At 55.1% G+C, this 21,659-nt stretch overlaps 1 protein-coding gene across 5 annotated transcripts in view; it reads left to right on the top strand.

Moving 5' to 3' along the window:
• The window catches only part of LOC147097422 (tubulin polyglutamylase ttll6-like), a 68,519-nt gene that overhangs the window by 37,364 nt on the left and 9,496 nt on the right, over nt 1-21,659 (top strand). For 3 of the 5 annotated variants that reach the window (XM_085972391.1, XM_085972394.1, XM_085972393.1), the window contains exons 13-14: nt 7,903-8,097; nt 21,084-21,474. In XM_085972391.1, the coding sequence (XP_085828517.1) occupies nt 7,903-8,097; nt 21,084-21,474 (586 nt within the window). Of the gene's footprint in view, nt 1-13; nt 2,066-7,902; nt 8,098-21,083; nt 21,475-21,659 lie in introns of those variants that run through there. The other 2 variants (XM_085972392.1, XM_085972395.1) reach the window with 2 other exon arrangements.

The raw sequence follows: 21,659 nt of genomic DNA, 5'->3' as shown, positions 1-21,659 counted from the left end.
AATTTTGTTGTAGGTCACAGAGCAGTTGTTGACAATGAGTGCCTATCCCATTCACCTTTGCCGGCTGACTTTTCAGGATCTGTCTCTCGAACCTGATTAATCCAAATGCCTGTGCTCTACAATAAAGGTGGTTGCAAAAGAATACAATGAGTTACTAATTCTGTTTTAGTTGTACTTCACATCGATTAAAACACCAGGGAAAAATTCAGAAACAGGCTGGATACTGTAATGGGGTGGTCTGGGGACTCTGGTTGAATATGGTTTCAGAGTTTATTTTTGTGAGCTGGTTTAATGTAGACCGCAAGATCTCGGGGAGACGGCCTCCACTGGTGGCCTGTGCTGCCTCCCATAAGAGAGCAGCACATGAGGATCAAAGACCGAAAATGCTGGAAACACTCAGCAGGTCAGGCAGCATCTGTTGAGAGTGAAACAGAGTTAATGTTTCAGCAGAACACATAAGGATCATGTTCCTGGTATTTCTCTGCAGCGACCACACGGGTGATTTTTCCAGCGCACATACCGTGGTTTTTATTTTGTTGCTGTAGGCGGTTCTGGAGTGCTTTGTGCGACACGGGTTGCTATTTCCAAATGCTGTGCTTTAATCGGTGAGGATTTAACATTCTGCTCTTACTTTGTTATTCAAACGGCCGGCACAGACACGATGGACCGAATGGCCTCCTTCTGTGCTGTAAAATTCTATGATTAGTGATGCTCAGAAATAGTGAGGAGCCTCAGAAAGAGGGTGAATGCTATACCGGAAGATTTAGGGTATCGGGGGAATGAGTTTCAACCGGCTGAAAGCTCTTTTCTTATCTTGAGGTTTCCCCTACGTTGTTGACCTGGTATTTTCAGGACAGGGATTATCTAGACTGGTGGTGAAGGTGGAAATAGAAAATGGGAGGAAATCAGATGTACAAATCCTGCACTCATTTGGATATTCCCAATTGCTGTTGCAATATATCAGCCAAAATATCCGAATGTGAATGATTTCCTTGGAGAGACGTGGGTTTTCCTTGTCAACACTGAAGTACTTTGAAAGTTAGGCCACTCCAGTTGCTCAGTGAGTAAAAGTCAATCTCCGGGTCATACTGCGCAGCACAGACAAGTTCCACCTCTTGTCTCAGCTGACTTAACCAATCTCACCTTGCATGACAGTAAGGGAGGTACAGATGGCTGTCTATCCCCGGACTAGGGAGGGAAAAAGTCTGCTCGTTCCTGGTCCTGATGGGGCTTTGCCATGACGCCTTCTCTAGTAGAGTATCCTCAGTCTAACCTCACACATGAAGAATGGACACTTGGAAGATGTTCAGAGGGCTGCCATGATTTATCACCTTCAGGCGAAGAGGGGAAGTAAATTGGGGAAGTAAATCATCACAAAACCTACCTGCATATGCTGTATTTGATGACCGTATCAATGTGATGTTGATAATCAATCAGGGTTTATAGAATTACATAGGAATTACAACACGGAGACAGGCCATTCAGCTCAACTAGTCCGTGTTGCTGTTTAGCCTCTACATGAGCACACGATCTGTGATTAATCCACTATCATTTGATTCTACAAAGTTTATTTTGGTAGGAAGCTAAGCATGTCATAGGATGAACATTCTGGACAGTTGCTTCAGGTAGCCTAGTCTTAGTCAGGAGGTGATGTGGTCACTGAGCCTTGTCACACTTAGTTGTGTCACCATTTTGTCATTCCCTTTGGCTTCAACTCATCTAAAACTCTGCCCCTACATCCTGTCCACCGTAACTCCCTCCATCCTGTCCACCATAACTCCCTCCATCCCTACATCCTGTCCACCGTAACTCCCTCCATCCCTACATCCTTGTGATGAAATATTTCCATTCATCACTGCCTGTGACTGAGATCGGTTTCAGTGTCATTTCCCTTCCCCCAGACCTCATTGTATTGTGTACTGGAATGTGCTGTGTGTAGGGCTCCGCCCATACCTGGCCCCGTTTGTAAGCTAGCTTCAGTCTAGCCCCAATCTCCAGAAGGACGACATCTCTCTCGCTTACGTGTTTCGTTCTAAGTTAATAAAAGCCTTGTTTTGTTCTGCTACCTTCGAGTCTCGGAATTATTGAGGCACATCAATTTTATTAACTTATTTTTTCAACACTATGGATCAACTCCTGAAACCCGAACGTTTGGATTTGGATCAACATGCTCCGGACGCATCAGCACGCTTTGGACACTGGTTTGAGTGTATGGAATTCTTCCTGGACAATTCCGCAGCCGTCAAAGACGCTACGGACGCTGCAAGGATGAGACTCGGAATTCTGCGGAATTGGGTAAGCCACCGGGTTTACCCCCTCATCCAAGACGCCGAGACGTACCTGGCCGCCTGCGACATCTTAAAGGCGCATTACCAGCAGCCTACGAATGAGGTGTATGCTAGGCACCTGCTCGCCACCCGCGCACAGCGACCTGGGGAATCGGTGGAGGAGTTCCTAAGCACCCTGAAAATGCTTGGCAAAGACTGCAAGTGCCGAGATGTAAAAGCCGCGGTGTACACTGACGAGCTTGTTCGCGATGCCTTCATCACAGGCCTCAGCTCCACTTACATCCGGCAAAGACTGCTGGAAAAAACGGGGTTGGACCTGAAACAGGCTGCGGACACCGCGCGATCCCTGGATGTGGCCCAGAGAAACTCGGACGCCTACTCTTCAGCCCGCGCCGTCCACGCCGCCACGTGTGCACCGAGGGCGCCGCCATCTTGGAAGGCATCTTCCCCGCCCGACAGCCCGACACCGGCTGGGCCCCGCTCTCCCCCCAGAAGCCCTACGACAGCCGCGACGCGTCAGGGACCCAACTGCTACTTCTGCGGGCAGCCAAAGCACACCAGAAACCTGTGCCCGGCGAAAGGCACCACCTGCTTTAAGTGCGGTAAGAAGGGGCACTTCGGGAAGGTGTGCAGAGGGAACCCCGCCGGAAAACCAACCGCCGGAAAACCTGCCACCGCCGCGTGTGCGCCGTGGGAGCGGCCATCTTGGACGCCATCTTGCCCGACCTCGTGGGGTCCGCCATCTTGTGAGCAGACAGCGTGGACGCCATTTTGTATCGATCAGGGCCCTACAGTGGCATCGGTCACAGTGGACCAGACCAGGCCGCACCCGCTATCCAGATCAATGGTGGACATCGAGGTAAACGGGTGCCGGGTTAAATGCCTAATTGACAGTGGAAGCACGGAGAGCTTTATCCACCCAGAACTGGCACAACAACTCTCCCTAAAGGTGGTCCCTACTCAGGGTACCATCTCTATGGCTGACAAAACCCAGACATCGACCATTCTGGGTTACTGCACGGTACAATTGTGCGTTAACGGAACTGTATATGATAATTTTAAAGTATTAATCATGAAGAACCTATGTGCGAGCGTGATCTTGGGCCTGGATTTCCAGTGCAACCACCAAAACATCACGCTCAAGTACGGTGGGTCCCAGCCGCCCCTCACAGTGTGCGGTCTGGCTACCCTGAAGGTAAAGCCGCCTTCGCTATTCGCGAACCTTACCCCTAACTGCCGGCCAATAGCGACCAAAAGCAGGAGGTACAGCTGGGAGGACAGGCGGTTTATCGCGACCGAGGTAGACAGGCTCCTGAAAGAGCGCATTATTGAACGCAGCAACAGCCCGTGGCGCGCCCAAGTGGTAGTGGTAAGGGGTAGCGAGAAGAAACGGATGGTGATCGACTATAGTCAAACGATCAACAGGTACACCCTACTAGACGCCTACCCGCTACCCCGCATATCAGAAATGGTGAACCAAATCGCCCAATACCGGGTGTTCTCCACCATCGACCTCAAGTCAGCGTACCACCAGCTCCCTATCAGACCAGAGGACTGCCCGTACACCGCCTTCGAGGCGAACGGACGCCTCTACCAATTCCTCAGAGTCCCCTTTGGGGTGACGAATGGGGTCTCGGTCTTCCAGAGGGAGATGGACCGCATGGTCGATGACCACCACTTGCAGGCAACCTTCCCCTACCTCGACAACGTCACCATCTGCGGTCACAACCAGCAGGATCACGACTCGAACCTCGAGAGGTTCCTGAAAACCGCACAAAAACTCAACCTCACCTACAACGAGGACAAGTGCGTTTACAACACCACGCGCCTCTGCATACTAGGCAGCGTGGTGGAGAATGGGGAAATCGGACCAGACCCCGACCGATTGCGCCCCCTACGGGAGCTGCCCCTGCCCAACACTCCCAAAGCCCTGAAAAGATGCCTGGGGTTATTTTCTTATTATTCCCAATGGGTCCCCAACTACTCCGACAAAGCCCGCCCCCTCTTGAAAGCATCCTCTTTCCCGCTCTCTGCTGAGGCCCACGCCGCCTTCAAAAGCATTAAGCAGGATATTGAGCGGGCCACGCTACAGGCAGTGGACGAGAACGCTCCATTTCAAGTGGAAAGTGATGCGTCTGACTTCGCCTTGGCGGCCACCCTCAACCAGGCGGGGCGGCCCGTAGCTTTCTTCTCGAGGACCCTCCAAGGGCCCGAGATCAGACACTCCTCCGTGGAAAAGGAGGCCCAAGCCATCGTGAAGGCAATGCGCCACTGGCGCCACTACCTAGCCGGCAAACGCTTCACCCTACTTACCGACCAGCGGTCGGTAGCGTTTATGTTCAATAATAAACAGAGGGGGAAGATTAAAAATGATAAGATTCTTAGGTGGCGGATCGAGCTCTCCACCTTCGAGTACGACATCATTTACCGGCCAGGGGCCCTTAACGAATCCCCTGACGCCCTCTCACGAGGGATGTGTGCCAGCGCCACCGGGGATCGGCTACAGACCCTCCACAACGACCTCTGCCACCCAGGGGTCACGCGGCTGTTCCACTTCATAAAGTCCCGTAACTTACCCTACTCGATTGAGGAAGTTCGGTCCCTGACCAGGAACTGCCGCACTTGTGCTGAGTGCAAGCCTCGGTTCTACCGCCCAGATAGAGCCCACTTAATCAAAGCTACACGGCCCTTTGAGCGGCTCAGCTTAGATTTCAAGGGCCCCCTCCCGTCCGTCGACCGCAATGTTTACTTCCTGAACATTGTGGACGAATACTCCCGGTTCCCATTCGCCTTCCCCTGCCCAGACATGACCAGCGCCACGGTCATTAAATGCCTCAATAGCCTGTTCTGCCTGTTCGGTATGCCAAGCTACATCCATACGGATAGGGGGGCGTCCTTCATGAGTGAAGAGCTACACCAGTACATGCTGTCCAGGGGGATCGCCACGAGCCGTACCACCAGCTACAACCCCCGGGGTAACGGCCAAGTGGAGCGGGAGAACGGGACAGTATGGAAAGCAGTCACTCTAGCTCTAAGGACCAAGGGCCTCCCTATCTCCCGCTGGCAGGAAGTCCTCTCGGATGTGCTCCATTCGATACGGTCGCTATTGTGTACGGCCACTAATACCACGCCTCATGAACGAATGTTTGTCTTTCCCCGGAAATCCACCTCAGGCGTATCCATGCCGTCATGGCTCTCCACCCCAGGTCCGGTACTCGTGCGAAGGCATGTGAGGGGCCACAAGGCGGACCCTCTCGTGGAGCCAGTACACCTACTCCACGCCAACCCCCAATACGCATATGTCCGGCACGCCGACGGAAGGGAGGACACCGTGTCCATAAAAGACGTTGCCCCAGCCGGCATCGACAACAACCACGGCAATAGCGGCAACGACGATCACAGCAACTCTTACCCACCCACTACTCTTTCATCACCCCCCGGAAGAACACCGACCAACGGCACCCCCACCAACTACCCCTTCAACAACCCTGGCGGCACCCCCGGCAGAGACCCAGGAGGCTACCGGGGACACCCAGCCGACACCCGCGGCACCGCAACAGCCACGTCGGTCGCAGAGGACTATCAAACCCCCGAACAGACTAAATCTATAGAAGGGGTGAATGTGATGAAATATTTCCATTCATCACTGCCTGTGACTGAGATCGGTTTCAGTGTCATTTCCCTTCCCCCAGACCTCATTGTATTGTGTACTGGAATGTGCTGTATTGTATACTGGAATGTGCTGTGTGTAGGGCTCCGCCCATACCTGGCCCCGTTTGTAAGCTAGCTTCAGTCTAGCCCCAATCTCCAGAAGGACGACATCTCTCTCGCTTACGTGTTTCGTTCTAAGTTAATAAAAGCCTTGTTTTGTTCTGCTACCTTCGAGTCTCGGAATTATTGAGGCACATCAATCCTGTCCACTGTAACTCCCTCCATCCCTACATCCTGTCCACCGTAACTCCCTCCATCCTGTCCACCGCAACTCCCTCCATCCTGTCCACCGCAACTCCCTCCATCCCTACATCCTGTCCACCGTAACTCCCTCCATCCTGTCCACCGTAACTCCCTCCATCCCTACATCCTGTCCACCGTAACTCCCTCCATCCTGTCCACCGTAACTCCGCGTCGCCCCTGTCCTCACCGACCTCAATTGGCTTCCTACCTCTTAATACATTGGAATCAAAATCTCTGTCTCATTTACAAATCTCTCTATAGCCTCACCCAAGTTCCACTTCCTTAACCTTTTCCTTTGACTTCCTGTGCATTCCTCCCTCTCTTCCACTAACAGTGGAAACTCCCTCCCCAAATCTCTCCTCCTTGCTACTTCTCTCTCCACCTTTTGAAAGACTCCTCAAAACCTCTCTCTGGTCCTGCTTTAGTCAACTCCTCCACTCAATCTACCTTGAGATGTTTATTACACTAAAGGGCCTAGAAATTAGGTTTGCCTCCGCCAGGGCTTTTGCGCCCGAAATTTTGCGCCCGCGATAATTGCCGCTGCGCCCGCCAAAAATTCAGCTGCCCCGCGCCCAGACGGCTGCGGGCGCTAATGGAGGGTTTCAGCGCCTCGCTATGGGCGCTGAATGCAGGTTTGCGGCGCTAATCCCCTGCTGCGGCACCCAATGCGGTGCGGCAGGCTGGGGTACTGCAGGCCTCCTCCTTCCGCTGACCGGTCGATTCGCCCGACAAATGAGCCCGGCACCTCGGAGAAGTGCCGGGCTCGCGGGCCACACACATCAGTGCCGCGGGGGGGTGGTGGAGGAGTCCGGGGAGGGAGGTGCGGGCAGGCGGCCGCCGGGAAAGCGGCCGGCCGCCGCTCCACCTTAATGCGCCGGCGCTACGTGCTGCAACATCCCGTTGAACAATCGTTGGTTGCGGCTGCCACGGGCGAGGCGGCCGCAACTGAATTTGGGCGTCCGGCCGCGTTACCACGGCAACCGGGACGCTGCGCACACCGATGACGTCATCGGTGCCGGCGCAGCGCTACCGGCTAACGCCGATGGTAGGGCCCAACGCAATTTCGATCGCGGCTATAATTCCGGCGCAAGGCCCTCTAACGCCTCTAATTGGGCGCTAACCCCACCGAATTTCTAAGCCTAGGTGTATCAATGCAAGTTGGTGTTGGATTTGAACTCGCTCCATTCTCCTCAAAGTTTCTCGCCCCTCTCTCCAGTAAGTGCTTACTGATGCTGGGGTACAGTTCCACGGGCGTCAGAAGCCCCTTCAGATACATTCTCTGAGTGGTCATTCCGAATATGTGAGCGTAGACAGTAAGTGTCGGAAGCCCCAGCCAAGCTCAGTCCTCACTCAATGTCCACGCAGAAACTGTCCAGCAGGAAACACTGAATGGCGATTTTTAAAATGAGGATCCTGGCTGGTTTTTCCTCTCCCAGTGATAGTGAAACCAGTTGTAGTGCCCCTACTGCCGAACGCAGCTTCCTACAGGGCAAGGTCAGTGACTGAAATTAGCATCTGAACACCACTCACGTTCTGACCCGTCCATTAACTGCTGTAAGTGTGTTGATTATCGAAAACTTTTTTCCAAATAAATTCCAGAACTGAGTTGCTTGGTCCACTTCTGCTAAGAGAAATGTTTTTGTTGTTGCGCATTTTACAGGAGGCCATAGACACCATGAAACCGTTGGACATTATTGAACAGGAGGAGTTGCGGCGACTTAGCGGGCTACTGCAGAGGGAAAACCTCCTCCGGGCTCTGGGTGTTATCGAGCAAGTTTACCGCATCTTGCAAAACACTCCGGGTGTTAACTGCAGCGTTCGAAATCCTCCTCCATGTGCTCCTAGCCAGAATAAAGTAAGTTGCACAACTTCAACTTTGCACTCTTGTGGGAGGGCCTGGCCCGCCAGGAAACTCAAACCGGAAATCCAGGGGCGCGAGGTGCAGGGTTTAAAGATCGTGACGTGTGCGTGCCTGCATTACCAGCAGGTGAAGCTGCCCACTGGGAGCACAAAGTTTGAAAAGGACTTTTAACGTTTGCCACACTATACACAGGGAACGCTACCTCCCTGCACCTCACCCAAGGGACCATTCTTCCTGTGTGAGCCTAGGCAGCAAGTGGGGCAATTTTAACCTAATGCGGCCATCGGGAAACTGACTGGATCGGGAGCAACGCAGGTATAACCACCCCCCACGCCGCTCGGTTCTACTCCCCATTGAAGTCAACAGAGACCAATATTGGGCGGGGTTTAAAACCAGCATTCCACCCGATCCCATGAGATTCCCGCCAGACGAGTTAGGTTAAAATGGCCCCCTCCAAGTGCCAGCATTTATTTAGTCATGAGTGCATCACTGCTGAACCCAACCCTGTCCTCACTCACTAATACAAGCACACTTTCTGCCACCGGATAAAGAAAGGAAAAACAAACTTGCATTTATATAGCGTCTTTCACATCCCGAAGCACTTTACACTTTACAACCAATGAATTACTTTAGAAGTGTAGTCACTGTTGTAATGCAGGAAACGCGGCAGCCAATATGCGCACAGCAAGCTCCCACAAACAGCAATGAGAAAAATGAACAGTTGATCTGTGTTTTTTTTTTAAGTGTTGGTTAAAGGATAAATGTTGGCCAGGACACCAGGAGAACTCCGCTGCTCTAATTCAAATAATGCTGTGGGATCTTTTGAGTCCACCTGAGAGAGCAGACGGGGGGCCTCAGTTTAGTGTCTCATCGTGAACCTCAGCCAGTGCAGCACGAAAGTGTCAGCTGGATTTTTGTGCTCAAGTCTCTGTGGTTTGGGCTTAGAACCCATGACCTTCTGACTCCGAGGCAAGAGTGCGACCCACTAAAAGACATCATAAATGCAAAGTCTGGTTATCTTTATTTAAATTCTTCCTAGGTCAGAGATGCTAAGACCGATTGTAAAACCCTTACCGCTGCCTCAGCAACATTAACAATGGTTTGTGCAAGATGTAGATCTTCCTCTTCTGTGTAGCTGAACCACACATGGTGGTGTATTTCGGCACTGACTATCAGGATTCATAACTTAAATGAAAAGGGGAGAAGGTCATGCATTACTAACCCCACCTACCGACACCCACTCCTTCCTATGATTTAGTTAAACATTCAGTTCTTTTTACATTTCTTTATCCCACTTCATACAAAGCACCCTCTAGAAATGGGAATGCGAACAAAGTCTTTCTGAATTCATTGTGTACAAGTTATATTCGTCTGGTCACTAGGTGTAAACGTTGTTCAGTATTTCTCAAAAGATTGTAAACCTGTTCTAAAACCTGTTTTAGCACAGTTCTATTCCACAGATTTTATGTTTTGTGCTGATTAAGGTGAGAGACATGAGACACAGTGCAGGGAAAGAGGACACTATTCCATTTCAGGCACACCAGTGCCAGCAGCAAACACTCCCAGATCAGATACAGCACGGGTTAGATACAGAGTAAAGCTCCCTCTACACTGTCCCATCAAACACTCCCGGGGCAGGTACAGCATGGGTTAGATACAGAGTAAAGCTCGCTCTAGACTGTCCCATCAAACACTCCCAGGGCAGGTACAGCACATGTTAGATACAGATTAAGCTCCCTCTACACTCTCCCATCAAACACTCCCGGGGCAGGTACAGCATGGGTTAGATACAGAGTAAAGCTAGCTCTACACTGTCCCATCAAACACTCCCAGGGCAGGTACAGCACATGTTAGATACAGAGTAAAGCTCCCTCTACACTGTCCCATCAAACACTCGCAGGGCAGGTACAGCACGGGTTAGTTACAGAGTAAAGCTCCCTCTACACTGTCCCATCAAACACTCCCAGGGCAGGTACAGCACGGGTTAGATACAGAGTAAAGCTCCCTCTACACTGTCCCATCAAACACTGCGAGGGCAGGTACAGCACGGGTTAGATACAGAGTAAAGCTCTCTCTACACTGTCCCATCAAACACTCCCAGGGCAGGTACAGCACGGGTTAGATACAGAGTAAAGCTCTCTCTACACTGTCCGATGAAACACTCCCGGGGCAGGCACAGCACGGGTTAGATAGAGAGTAAAGCTCTCTCTACACTGTCCCCATCAAACACTCCCAGGGCAGGTACAGCACGGGTTAGATACAGAGTAAAGCTCCCTCTGCACTGTCCGATCAAACACTCCCGGGGCAGGTACAGCACGGGTTAGATAGAGAGTAGAGCTCTCTCTACACTGTCTCCATCAAACACTCCCAGGGCAGGTACAGCATAGGCTAGATAGAGAGTAAAGCTCTCTCTACACTGTCCCATCAAATACTCCCAGGGCAGGTACAGCACGGGTTAGATACAGAGTAAAGCTCCCTCTACACTGTCCCATCAAACACTCCCAGTGCAGGTACAGCACGGGTTACATACAGAGTAAAGCTCCCTCTACACTGTCCCATCAAACACTCCCAGGGCAGGTACAGCACGGGTTAGATACAGAGTAAAGCTCCCTCTACACTCTCCCATCAAACACTCCCGGGGCAGGTAGAGCATGGGTTAGATACAGAGTAAAGCTCCCTCTACACTCTCCCATCAAACACTCCCGGGGCAGGTATAGCACGGGTTAGATACAGAGTAAAGCTTCCTCTACACTGTCCCCATCAAACACTCCCGGGGCAGGTACAGCACGGGTTAGATACAGAGTAAAGCTTCCTCTACACTGTCCCATCAAACACTCCCAGGGCAGGTACAGCACGGGTTAGATACAGAGTAAAGCTCCCTCTACACTGTCCCCATCAAACACTCCCAGGGCAGGTACAGCACGGGTTAGATACAGAGTAAAGCTCCCTCTACACTGTCCCATCAAACACTCCCAGGGCAGGTACAGCACGGGTTAGATACAGAGTAAAGCTCCCTCTACACTGTCCCATCAAACGCTCCCGGGGCAGGTACAGCACGGGTTAGATACAGAGTAAAGCTCCCTCTACACTGTCCCATCAAACAGTCCCAGGGCAGGTACAGCACGGGTTAGATACAGAGTAAAGCTCCCTCTACACTGTCCCATCAAACACTCCCAGGGCAGGTACAGCACGGGTTAGATACAGAGTAAACCTCTCTCTACACTGTCCCATCAAACACTCCCAGGGCAGGTACAGCATGGGTTAGATACAGAGTAAAGCTCCCTCTACACTGTCTGATGAAACACTCCCGGGGCAGGTACAGCACGGGTTAGATACAGAGTAAAGCTCTCTCTACACTGTCGCCATCAAACACTCCCAGGGCAGGTACAGCACGGGTTAGATACAGAGTAAAGCTCTCTCTGCACTGTCCCATCAAACACTCCCAGGGCAGGTACAGCACGGGTTAGATACAGAGTAAAGCTCTCTCTACACTGTCCCATCAAACACTCCCAGGGCAGGTACAGCACGGGTTAGATACAGAGTAAAGCTCCCTCTACACTGTCCCATCAAACACTCCCAGGGCAGGTACAGCACGGGTTAGATACAGAGTAAAGCTCCCTCTACACTGTCCCGTCAAACACTCCCAGGGCAGGTACAGCACGGGTTAGATACAGATTAAAGCTCTGTCTACACTGTCGCCATCAAACATTCCCAGGGCAGGTACAGCACGGGTTAGATACAGAGTAAAGCTCTCTCTACACTGTCCCATCAAACACTCCCAGGGCAGGTACAGCACGGGTTAGATACAGAGTAAAGCTCCCTCTACACTGTCCCATCAAACACTCCCAGGGCAGGTACAGCACGGGTTAGATACAGAGTAAAGCTCCCTCTACACTGTCCCATCAAACACTCCCAGGACAGGTACAGCAAGGGTTAGATACAAAGTAAAGCTCCCTCTGCACTGTCCCATCAAACACTCCCAGGGCAGGTACAGCATAGGTTAGCTACAGAGTAAAGCTCCCTCTACACTGTCCCATCAAACGCTCCCGGGGCAGGTACAGCACGGGTTAGATACAGAGTAAAGCTCCCTCTGCACTGTCCCATCAAACACTCCCAGGCCAGGTACAGCACGGGTTAGATACAGAGTAAAGCTCCCTCTACACTGTCCCATCAAACACTCCCAGGGCAGGTACAGCACGGGTATGATACAGAGTAAAGCTCCCTCTGCACTGTCCCATCAAACACTCCCAGGGCAGGTACAGCACGGTGTTAGATACAGAGTAAAGCTCCCTCTACACTGTCCCATCAAACACTCCCAGGGCAGGTACAGCACGGGTTAGATACAGAGTAAAGCTCCCTCTACACTGTCCCATCAAACACTCACAGGGCAGGTACAGCACGGGTTAGATACAGAGTAAAGCTCCCTCTACACTGTCCCATCAAACACTCCCAGGGCAGGTACAGCATGGGTTAGATACAGAGTAAAGCTCCCTCTACACTGTCCTGTCAAACACTCCCAGGGCAGGTACAGCACGGGTTAGATACAGAGTAAAGCTCCCTCTAGACTGTCCCATGAAACACTCCCAGGGCAGGTACAGCACCGGTTAGATACAGAGTAAAGCTCCCTCTAGACTGTCTCAACTGACTATGTGCTTCAGTCCCAACCTGAGCAGAGCATCCAATGGCGGCATTTCCCACACCAGCCAGGCAATGGCCTCTCTGAATGAGATTGCCAGCTTAGTACACAACATTGCAGAGAATTTGGGGCAATTTTGTGCCATGGGCATGCGCTGATTATGAACTGCATTAAGTCTGTCCAAGCTCATTTTATGATAGCAAAATACTGCGGATGCTGGAAATCCAAAATTACAACAGGAAATGCTGGAAAAACTCAGCAGGCCAGGCAACATCTGTGGAGAGAGAAAACAGCAGAAACGTTGACTCTATTTCTCTCTCCACGGATGTTGCCTGGCCTGCTGAGTTTTTCCAGCATTTCCTGTTGTAGTGGCGCTTCTTAGTTTCCAAACAGGCAGCCACTGAGCTGTGGGGCTGTTAACAACGAGTAGACGCGTGTCGAAATAAAACGTTCCCAAACGTAACTTTGTCTTTTAAACTGTTTACTATAACACTTCACAAACGGAATTACAAAGCAAACACGTATAAACGAACACGGTCAAAAACTGTATTGCTCCAAACCTCACAACTTCTGCCTCCTTCAGCCACGTGGAGTTTAAACTGTAAAATGGCTGCATACCATGTGTGGCTTAGGGACTGTACCATTGTGGCAAGAATGAAGGGGGTGTCTCGGACTATACTACTGGAGCAAGAAAATAGGGGGTTTCTTAATACAATAAGTCAATCAGGTAAATTAACTGTATTATGCTATTTAACCAATATTTTAAAGTATTTTCTTAAGCTTTTATGGCTCTTACACCTGTTGTTATTTCAAGCTCATTTTATGTCGGACCTTGTAAGCCAGCAGACTTTCATTGTGTTAGTCTGGGATGAATTTGAACTTTGGTCTGAATGCAAACCCCACGACACGACCTGGCTTCCCCAGCCATGTTATTTCCAATCAACTCTTGATCTAAAATCACACCAGTTTTTGTTATTGCTACGTTTTAGCTGTCTGACCATCCACGGAAGCTGAAGCCACAGGAGTGGCACAGACACAGCAGTGACACATTCCACCGCCCTGCTCACGCGGGACAGTGAATCTGCCGAATGAGAGGGAGAGCAAAGAGCAGACAAATGGGGAAAGAGCAGCGGGCAGTGGGACTAATTGGACAGCTCTTTCAACGAGCCGGCTGAATGGCCCCCTGTCCTGTATGATTCTATGAAATCTAGATTATAGGAACTCCATAAGGTTGTAAACTGATGTTTCAGAATGGATTTGTCTGTCCCAGAAGTCACGGAGAACATGACAGAGCAGATAACAACAGCAGCAGGATCTTCAGTAGATACAGTTTGGAGGGCCTTGGCGAGGCAAATTGTGTAACACAATTATAATTTAAAACCGTAGCTCCCTTGAAGGTTCAGCGTACTAGCCAGTGTGACACTGAGCCATACACAGCAGAAGGTTTCAATCCCAGGTCTATGGTTGAGTTAACTGATGCTAGCCCAGGGCAGGGCTGGGGACAGAGTCATGGGCCTCAGCACCTGTTGGCCGGCGAGGGCAAAAGCCAAGCTAAGAGTTTCTGTTCCTCATCACTGCCCAAAGTATGTGTAAGTGAACATGAGGCGAGTACAGGTTTGAGCTTGGCTGTGACGCTTGGCCTGGTCAACGCTCCATGTCTAGGTTCATATGGTTGCAGTGTCTGCTTTGGAGAGGAATTGGAGGGTAGCCAGCACCTGTGGAACTGTACCCCGGCAAGAGTCAGCACCTTCTGGAGAGCTTGGGAGAAAAAGTCTGATAAGAATGTGTAGAAAATGTATGTAGCACCAGTGATTGATCTGACTTCCAGTATTAACCTAAGCCAAAACAGCTTATCTGGTGATTTATCTCCTTTGTTGTTTGTGGGATCTTGCTGTGCGCACATTGGCTACTGCGTTTGGCTGCATAACAACAATGAGCGCACTTCAAAACAATTACTCTTTGGCTGTGAAGCGCTCTGGGATGTCCTGAGGAGATGAAAGGCGCTACATGCATCTATAAAGACCAGCTCTTTCTTAGTCAGTCAGCTCAGTTTGGCCTGATTTTTTAAAATGAACTCCAATGGCCATATTAGGCGCATTGAAGAGACACCGGGGTTAAATCTCTGCAGGAGTTGTCCCGATCACCTGTCGTAACTTCGGAAATGCTGGGGGGGCTGAAATGGTGTCCATTTCCTTGGGGTTTCCACAGATCTTACACCAAAGTTACGATGGACAATCGGGCGAAACCCCGTGGAAATAGCTGGTGGTTATACAGAAACTAATCGACGTGAGGCTGTTAACATGCCGGCAATGCAACAGTGCGGCGTGGAAATAGTGCTCAAATTTAATGTAAAGCACATCATGCGGGGCAATCACAGTATCAAACAGGCTTGTTTTTAGTCAGCTGGCTATCTGACGCGCATGGAAACCTATTGCCATGTTTAAGAGTCCCCAGACTAAACTACTGAGGAATCCACACAGGTGTAGCGTCTTTGGTGCATGCTGTCTCCCCCTGAGGACACATCCCTCTTAGCTGAGCTGAGAGACAGTGCGGCCGCAGATTGGCAAGAGCCAAGGTTCAACTGACCCCAGGCGCGGGCAGGAGTTTAACGGGCTAACACCGCACCGCTTGCCTGCACAGACCAGTGGTGAGCATCCCGCTCAGGCACTGGCTTGCAGTTATCTGTGCGGTATCTCATAGAATGATGCAGCACAGAAGGAGGCCATTCGGCCCATCGTGCTTGTGTCAGCTCTCTGAAGAGCTCTCCAATTAGTCCCACTCTCACTGCTCTTTCCCTCATAGCCCTGCGAATTTCTTTATTTCAAGTATTTATCCAATTCCCTTCTGAAAGTTACTATTGAATCTGCTTCCACTGCCCTTTCAGGCAGCGCGTTCCAGATCACAACAACTTGCTACATTAAAAAAAATGTCCCCTCATCTCTCCCCTGGCTATTTTGCCAATTACCTCAAATTTGTGGCCTCTGGTTACCGATCGTCCCGCCACGGGAAAGAGTTTCTCCCTATTTACTCATGTGGAGATAAAAAAGAGTAGCAAAGAATTGAAGCATCACAGAATGAAGCAAGACATTAAATTAGGTCACAGGGTCTTTGGCTCAACTAATGACAGGTTCCTGAATCAGCAGGGGCGAATTTGGAGTGGGGGCATACCCAAGATGGCGTAGGGCTCATGCTACTTTTTGTGTTCGGGTCTGATGTACATTAATTGGGTGAGTTGCCAGCATCGGTGGCTCGCGGTCAGTCAGTGCGTCTGTTCCTCTCGCTACCGCCCCCTTTTCAGTAGCGTGCGGGCGGCAGGGACACGAAGATTGCCCCCATTTTGTTTGTGGAAGAATTTTTATCGGCGGCGGGGGGGTGGGGGGAAAATCCATTCTCCACATCGGCCAGCTGTCGATCTTGAGTTTTGCAAAAGGATGATGGATTCCGCAGAGCCCCGGGATAAATTCATGGCCAGAAATAAATGCCGATATCCCTCAGAAACCGGAGAAGAGGTTAGGATGGCTGCCAAGCAAAAGTTGGACTGGGTCTCACACTTTAATTGTGCAGTCTCTGGGTTGCTCCCTAACATACATTGAGTTTGTTGATGTCAGTGAAGCAGCACATGGGGTGCTACAGGTGGCTTCGGTCTCCCTGGGCTAGGCGGGGGGAGGCAGGGTAGGGGTGGCGGGAAATCAGCTACCAGTGAACTCTGCTGTGTGTGTGGACATAGTGTGAGAACAGGATTGGGCGCAGCTGTGATGCACTCGCAGGTTAAATAGCCTGCCGACTCTCACTGTCGCTGCGAATGGCTGCTTGAGCAATGCAGGGAATGGTGGCAAGAACATAAGAGTTAGGAACAGGATTCGGCCCCTCGAGCCTGCTCCGCCATTCGGCCCCTCGAGCCTGCTCCGCCATTCGGCCCCTCGAGCCTGCTCCGCCATTCGGCCCCTCGAGCCTGCTCCGCCATTCGGCCCCTCGAGCCTGCTCCGCCATTCGGCCCCTCGAGCCTGCTCCGCCATTCGGCCCCTCGAGCCTGCTCCGCCATTCGGCCCCTCGAGCCTGCTCCGCCATTCGGCCCCTCGAGCCGTCTCCGCCATTCGGCCCCTCGAGCCTTCTCCGCCATTCGGCCCCTCGAGCCTGCTCCACCATTCGGCCCCTCGAGCCGTCTCCGCCATTCGGCCCCTCGAGCCTGCTCCACCATTCGGCCCCTCGAGCCGTCTCCGCCATTCGGCCCCTCGAGCCTGCTCCGCCATTCGGCCCCTCGAGCCTGCTCCGCCATTCGGCCCCTCGAGCCTGCTCCGCCATTCGGCCCCTCGAGCCTGCTCCGCCATTCGGCCCCTCGAGCCTGCTCCGCCATTCGGCCCCTCGAGCCTGCTCCGCCATTCGGCCCCTCGAGCCTGCTCCGCCATTCGGCCCCTCGAGCCTGCTCCGCCATTCGGCCCCTCGAGCCGTCTCCGCCATTCGGCCCCTCGAGCCTTCTCCGCCATTCGGCCCCTCGAGCCTGCTCCACCATTCGGCCCCTCGAGCCGTCTCCGCCATTCGGCCCCTCGAGCCTGCTCCACCATTCGGCCCCTCGAGCCGTCTCCGCCATTCGGCCCCTCGAGCCTGCTCCGCCATTCGGCCCCTCGAGCCTGCTCCGCCATTCGGCCCCTCGAGCCTGCTCCGCCATTCGGCCCCTCGAGCCTGCTCCGCCATTCGGCCCCTCGAGCCTGCTCCGCCATTCGGCCCCTCGAGCCTGCTCCGCCATTCGGCCCCTCGAGCCTGCTCCGCCATTCGGCCCCTCGAGCCGTCTCCGCCATTCGGCCCCTCGAGCCTTCTCCGCCATTCGGCCCCTCGAGCCTGCTCCACCATTCGGCCCCTCGAGCCGTCTCCGCCATTCGGCCCCTCGAGCCTGCTCCGCCATTCGGCCCCTCGAGCCTGCTCCGCCATTCGGCCCCTCGAGCCGGCTCCGCCATTCGGCCCCTCGAGCCTGCTCCGCCATTCGGCCCCTCGAGCCTGCTCCACCATTCGGCCCCTCGAGCCGTCTCCGCCATTCGGCCCCTCGAGCCTGCTCCGCCATTCGGCCCCTCGAGCCTGCTCCGCCATTCGGCCCCTCGAGCCTGCTCCGCCATTCGGCCCCTCGAGCCTGCTCCGCCATTCGGCCCCTCGAGCCGTCTCCGCCATTCGGCCCCTCGAGCCGGCTCCGCCATTCGGCCCCTCGAGCCGGCTCCGCCATTCGGCCCCTCGAGCCTGCTCCGCCATTCGGCCCCTCGAGCCTGCTCCGCCATTCGGCCCCTCGAGCCGTCTCCGCCATTCGGCCCCTCGAGCCGTCTCCGCCATTCGGCCCCTCGAGCCGTCTCCGCCATTCGGCCCCTCGAGCCTGCTCCGCCATTCGGCCCCTCGAGCCGTCTCCGCCATTCGGCCCCTCGAGCCGTCTCCGCCATTCGGCCCCTCGAGCCTGCTCCGCCATTCGGCCCCTCGAGCCTACTCCGCCATTCGGCCCCTCGAGCCTGCTCCGCCATTCGGCCCCTCGATCCGTCTCCGCCATTCGGCCCCTCGAGCCTGCTCCGCCATTCGGCCCCTCGAGCCGTCTCCGCCATTCGGCCCCTCGAGCCGTCTCCGCCATTCGGCCCCTCGAGCCGTCTCCGCCATTCGGCCCCTCGAGCCTGCTCCGCCATTCGGCCCCTCGAGCCTGCTCCGCCATTCGGCCCCTCGAGCCTGCTCCTCCATTCGGCCCCTCGAGCCGTCTCCGCCATTCGGCCCCTCGAGCCTGCTCCGCCATTCGGCCCCTCGAGCCTGCTCCGCCATTCGGCCCCTCGAGCCTGCTCCGCCATTCGGCCCCTCGAGCCTGCTCCGCCATTCGGCCCCTCGAGCCGTCTCCGCCATTCGGCCCCTCGAGCCGGCTCCGCCATTCGGCCCCTCGAGCCTGCTCCGCCATTCGGCCCCTCGAGCCTGCTCCGCCATTCGGCCCCTCGAGCCTGCTCCGCCATTCGGCCCCTCGAGCCGTCTCCGCCATTCGGCCCCTCGAGCCTGCTCCGCCATTCGGCCCCTCGAGCCTGCTCCGCCATTCGGCCCCTCGAGCCTGCTCCGCCATTCGGCCCCTCGAGCCTGCTCCGCCATTCGGCCCCTCGAGCCGTCTCCGCCATTCGGCCCCTCGAGCCGGCTCCGCCATTCGGCCCCTCGAGCCGGCTCCGCCATTCGGCCCCTCGAGCCTGCTCCGCCATTCGGCCCCTCGAGCCTGCTCCGCCATTCGGCCCCTCGAGCCGTCTCCGCCATTCGGCCCCTCGAGCCGTCTCCGCCATTCGGCCCCTCGAGCCGTCTCCGCCATTCGGCCCCTCGAGCCGTCTCCGCCATTCGGCCCCTCGAGCCTGCTCCGCCATTCGGCCCCTCGAGCCTGCTCCGCCATTCGGCCCCTCGAGCCTGCTCCGCCATTCGGCCCCTCGAGCCGTCTCCGCCATTCGGCCCCTCGAGCCTTCTCCGCCATTCGGCCCCTCGAGCCTGCTCCACCATTCGGCCCCTCGAGCCGTCTCCGCCATTCGGCCCCTCGAGCCGTCTCCGCCATTCGGCCCCTCGAGCCTGCTCCGCCATTCGGCCCCTCGAGCCTGCTCCGCCATTCGGCCCCTCGAGCCTGCTCCGCCATTCGGCCCCTCGAGCCGTCTCCGCCATTCGGCCCCTCGAGCCGGCTCCGCCATTCGGCCCCTCGAGCCGTCTCCGCCATTCGGCCCCTCGAGCCGGCTCCGCCATTCGGCCCCTCGAGCCGGCTCCGCCATTCGGCCCCTCGAGCCTGCTCCGCCATTCGGCCCCTCGAGCCGTCTCCGCCATTCGGCACCTCGAGCCGTCTCCGCCATTCGGCCCCTCGAGCCGTCTCCGCCATTCGGCCCCTCGAGCCTGCTCCGCCATTCGGCCCCTCGAGCCGTCTCCACCATTCGGCCCCTCGAGCCGTCTCCGCCATTCTGCCCCTCGAGCCTGCTCCGCCATTCGGCCCCTCGAGCCTGCTCCGCCATTCGGCCCCTCGAGCCTGCTCCGCCATTCGGCCCCTCGAGCCTGCTCCGCCATTCGGCCCCTCGAGCCTGCTCCGCCATTCGGCCCCTCGAGCCGTCTCCGCCATTCGGCCGCTCGAGCCGGCTCCGCCATTCGGCCCCTCGAGCCGTCTCCGCCATTCGGCCCCTCGAGCCGGCTCCGCCATTCGGCCCCTCGAGCCGGCTCCGCCATTCGGCCCCTCGAGCCTGCTCCGCCATTCGGCCCCTCGAGCCTGCTCCGCCATTCGGCCCCTCGAGCCTGCTCCGCCATTCGGCCCCTCGAGCCTGCTCCGCCATTCGGCCCCTCGAGCCTGCTCCGCCATTCGGCCCCTCGAGCCTGCTCCGCCATTCGGCCCCTCGAGCCGTCTCCGCCATTCGGCCCCTCGAGCCGGCTCCGCCATTCGGCCCCTCGAGCCGGCTCCGCCATTCGGCCCCTCGAGCCTGCTCCGCCATTCGGCCCCTCGAGCCTGCTCCGCCATTCGGCCCCTCGAGCCGTCTCCGCCATTCGGCCCCTCGAGCCGTCTCCGCCATTCGGCCCCTCGAGCCGTCTCCGCCATTCGGCCCCTCGAGCCTGCTCCGCCATTCGGCCCCTCGAGCCGTCTCCGCCATTCGGCCCCTCGAGCCGTCTCCGCCATTCGGCCCCTCGAGCCTGCTCCGCCATTCGGCCCCTCGAGCCTGCTCCGCCATTCGGCCCCTCGAGCCTGCTCCGCCATTCGGCCCCTCGAGCCTGCTCCGCCATTCGGCCCCTCGAGCCTGCTCCGCCATTCGGCCCCTCGATCCGTCTCCGCCATTCGGCCCCTCGAGCCGTCTCCGCCATTCGGCCCCTCGAGCCGTCTCCGCCATTCGGCCCCTCGAGCCTGCTCCGCCATTCGGCCCCTCGAGCCTGCTCCGCCATTCGGCCCCTCGAGCCTGCTCCGCCATTCGGCCCCTCGAGCCTGCTCCGCCATTCGGCCCCTCGAGCCTGCTCCGCCATTCGGCCCCTCGAGCCGGCTCCGCCATTCGGCCCCTCGAGCCTGCTCCGCCATTCGGCCCCTCGAGCCTGATCCGCCATTCAATAAGATCATGGCTGAGCTTCGACATCAACTCCACTTTCCCGCCCGATCCCCATATCCCTCGATTTCCTTCATGCCCAAGAATCTATCGATCTCAACAAGTACATGTTGAACTGTATACCAGCCCGAGTCAGCACCCTCATGGTGAAGGGAATCTGACGGGAAGTAGGGAATAAAGCTAAAATGTGTAAGCAGCACTCGGGATGTGTACAGATAGTTTTGGTTTGGTTTAGTGTGCTATCAGACTGGGTTTGTGTCCTGTCATTGCTTATCTTGTGTGTTTCCTTAACTTTCCAGTCGTTACTCTACTCAAGCTCATACCGACCCAGCCAGGAGTTCGAAGAGTTAGCGTACATCGGCCCTTTCTCCTCTTTGGGAAGGAACGCTGCAGCAGAGCTGGGGATCGTCAACCCTTCTACAATAAACTGGTCGACACTGCTGACTCCCCAAGGCCAGGGCCCTATCCACATCAGCCACAAGGGGAACCTGAGCCTGGGGATCGGACTCCCTCTCCACCGCTTTCACCATCGCTTTCCTGTGCGCCAGGGTCTGACGTGTACTGAGGCCAATCATTTACCAACGTCGATTGAAACTGTTGTCGCGACGAGGACAGCTGGATCCTCGGAGTTACGACTCAGTGCAGTATTAACCTATCCTCCTCGTTCTCTGAGTGCCAAACTAAATCCTGGTGAGAAAATGATCTGTCATTCTCAATTTTTCTTTATATCGGATTAAGTTATATGCAGATTATACTTTCGTTTTAAAATGGCCAGGCAGTGGCTTAGTGAGTCATCCAGACCAGAAGGTCCAAGGGTTCAATCCTAAGTCGCCATTGAGTTCACTGCTTTCAGCTGCAGTGGTAGTAAGAGTGCG

Source organism: Somniosus microcephalus, chromosome 32, assembly GCF_052327205.1.
Source record: "Somniosus microcephalus isolate GS21.2 chromosome 32, FLI_Smic_1.0, whole genome shotgun sequence".
In the NCBI taxonomy this organism is placed as follows: Eukaryota; Metazoa; Chordata; class Chondrichthyes; order Squaliformes; family Somniosidae; genus Somniosus; species Somniosus microcephalus.
Note: the sequence above shows the minus strand (reverse complement) of the source record. Positions and strands in the feature narration are given on the sequence as shown.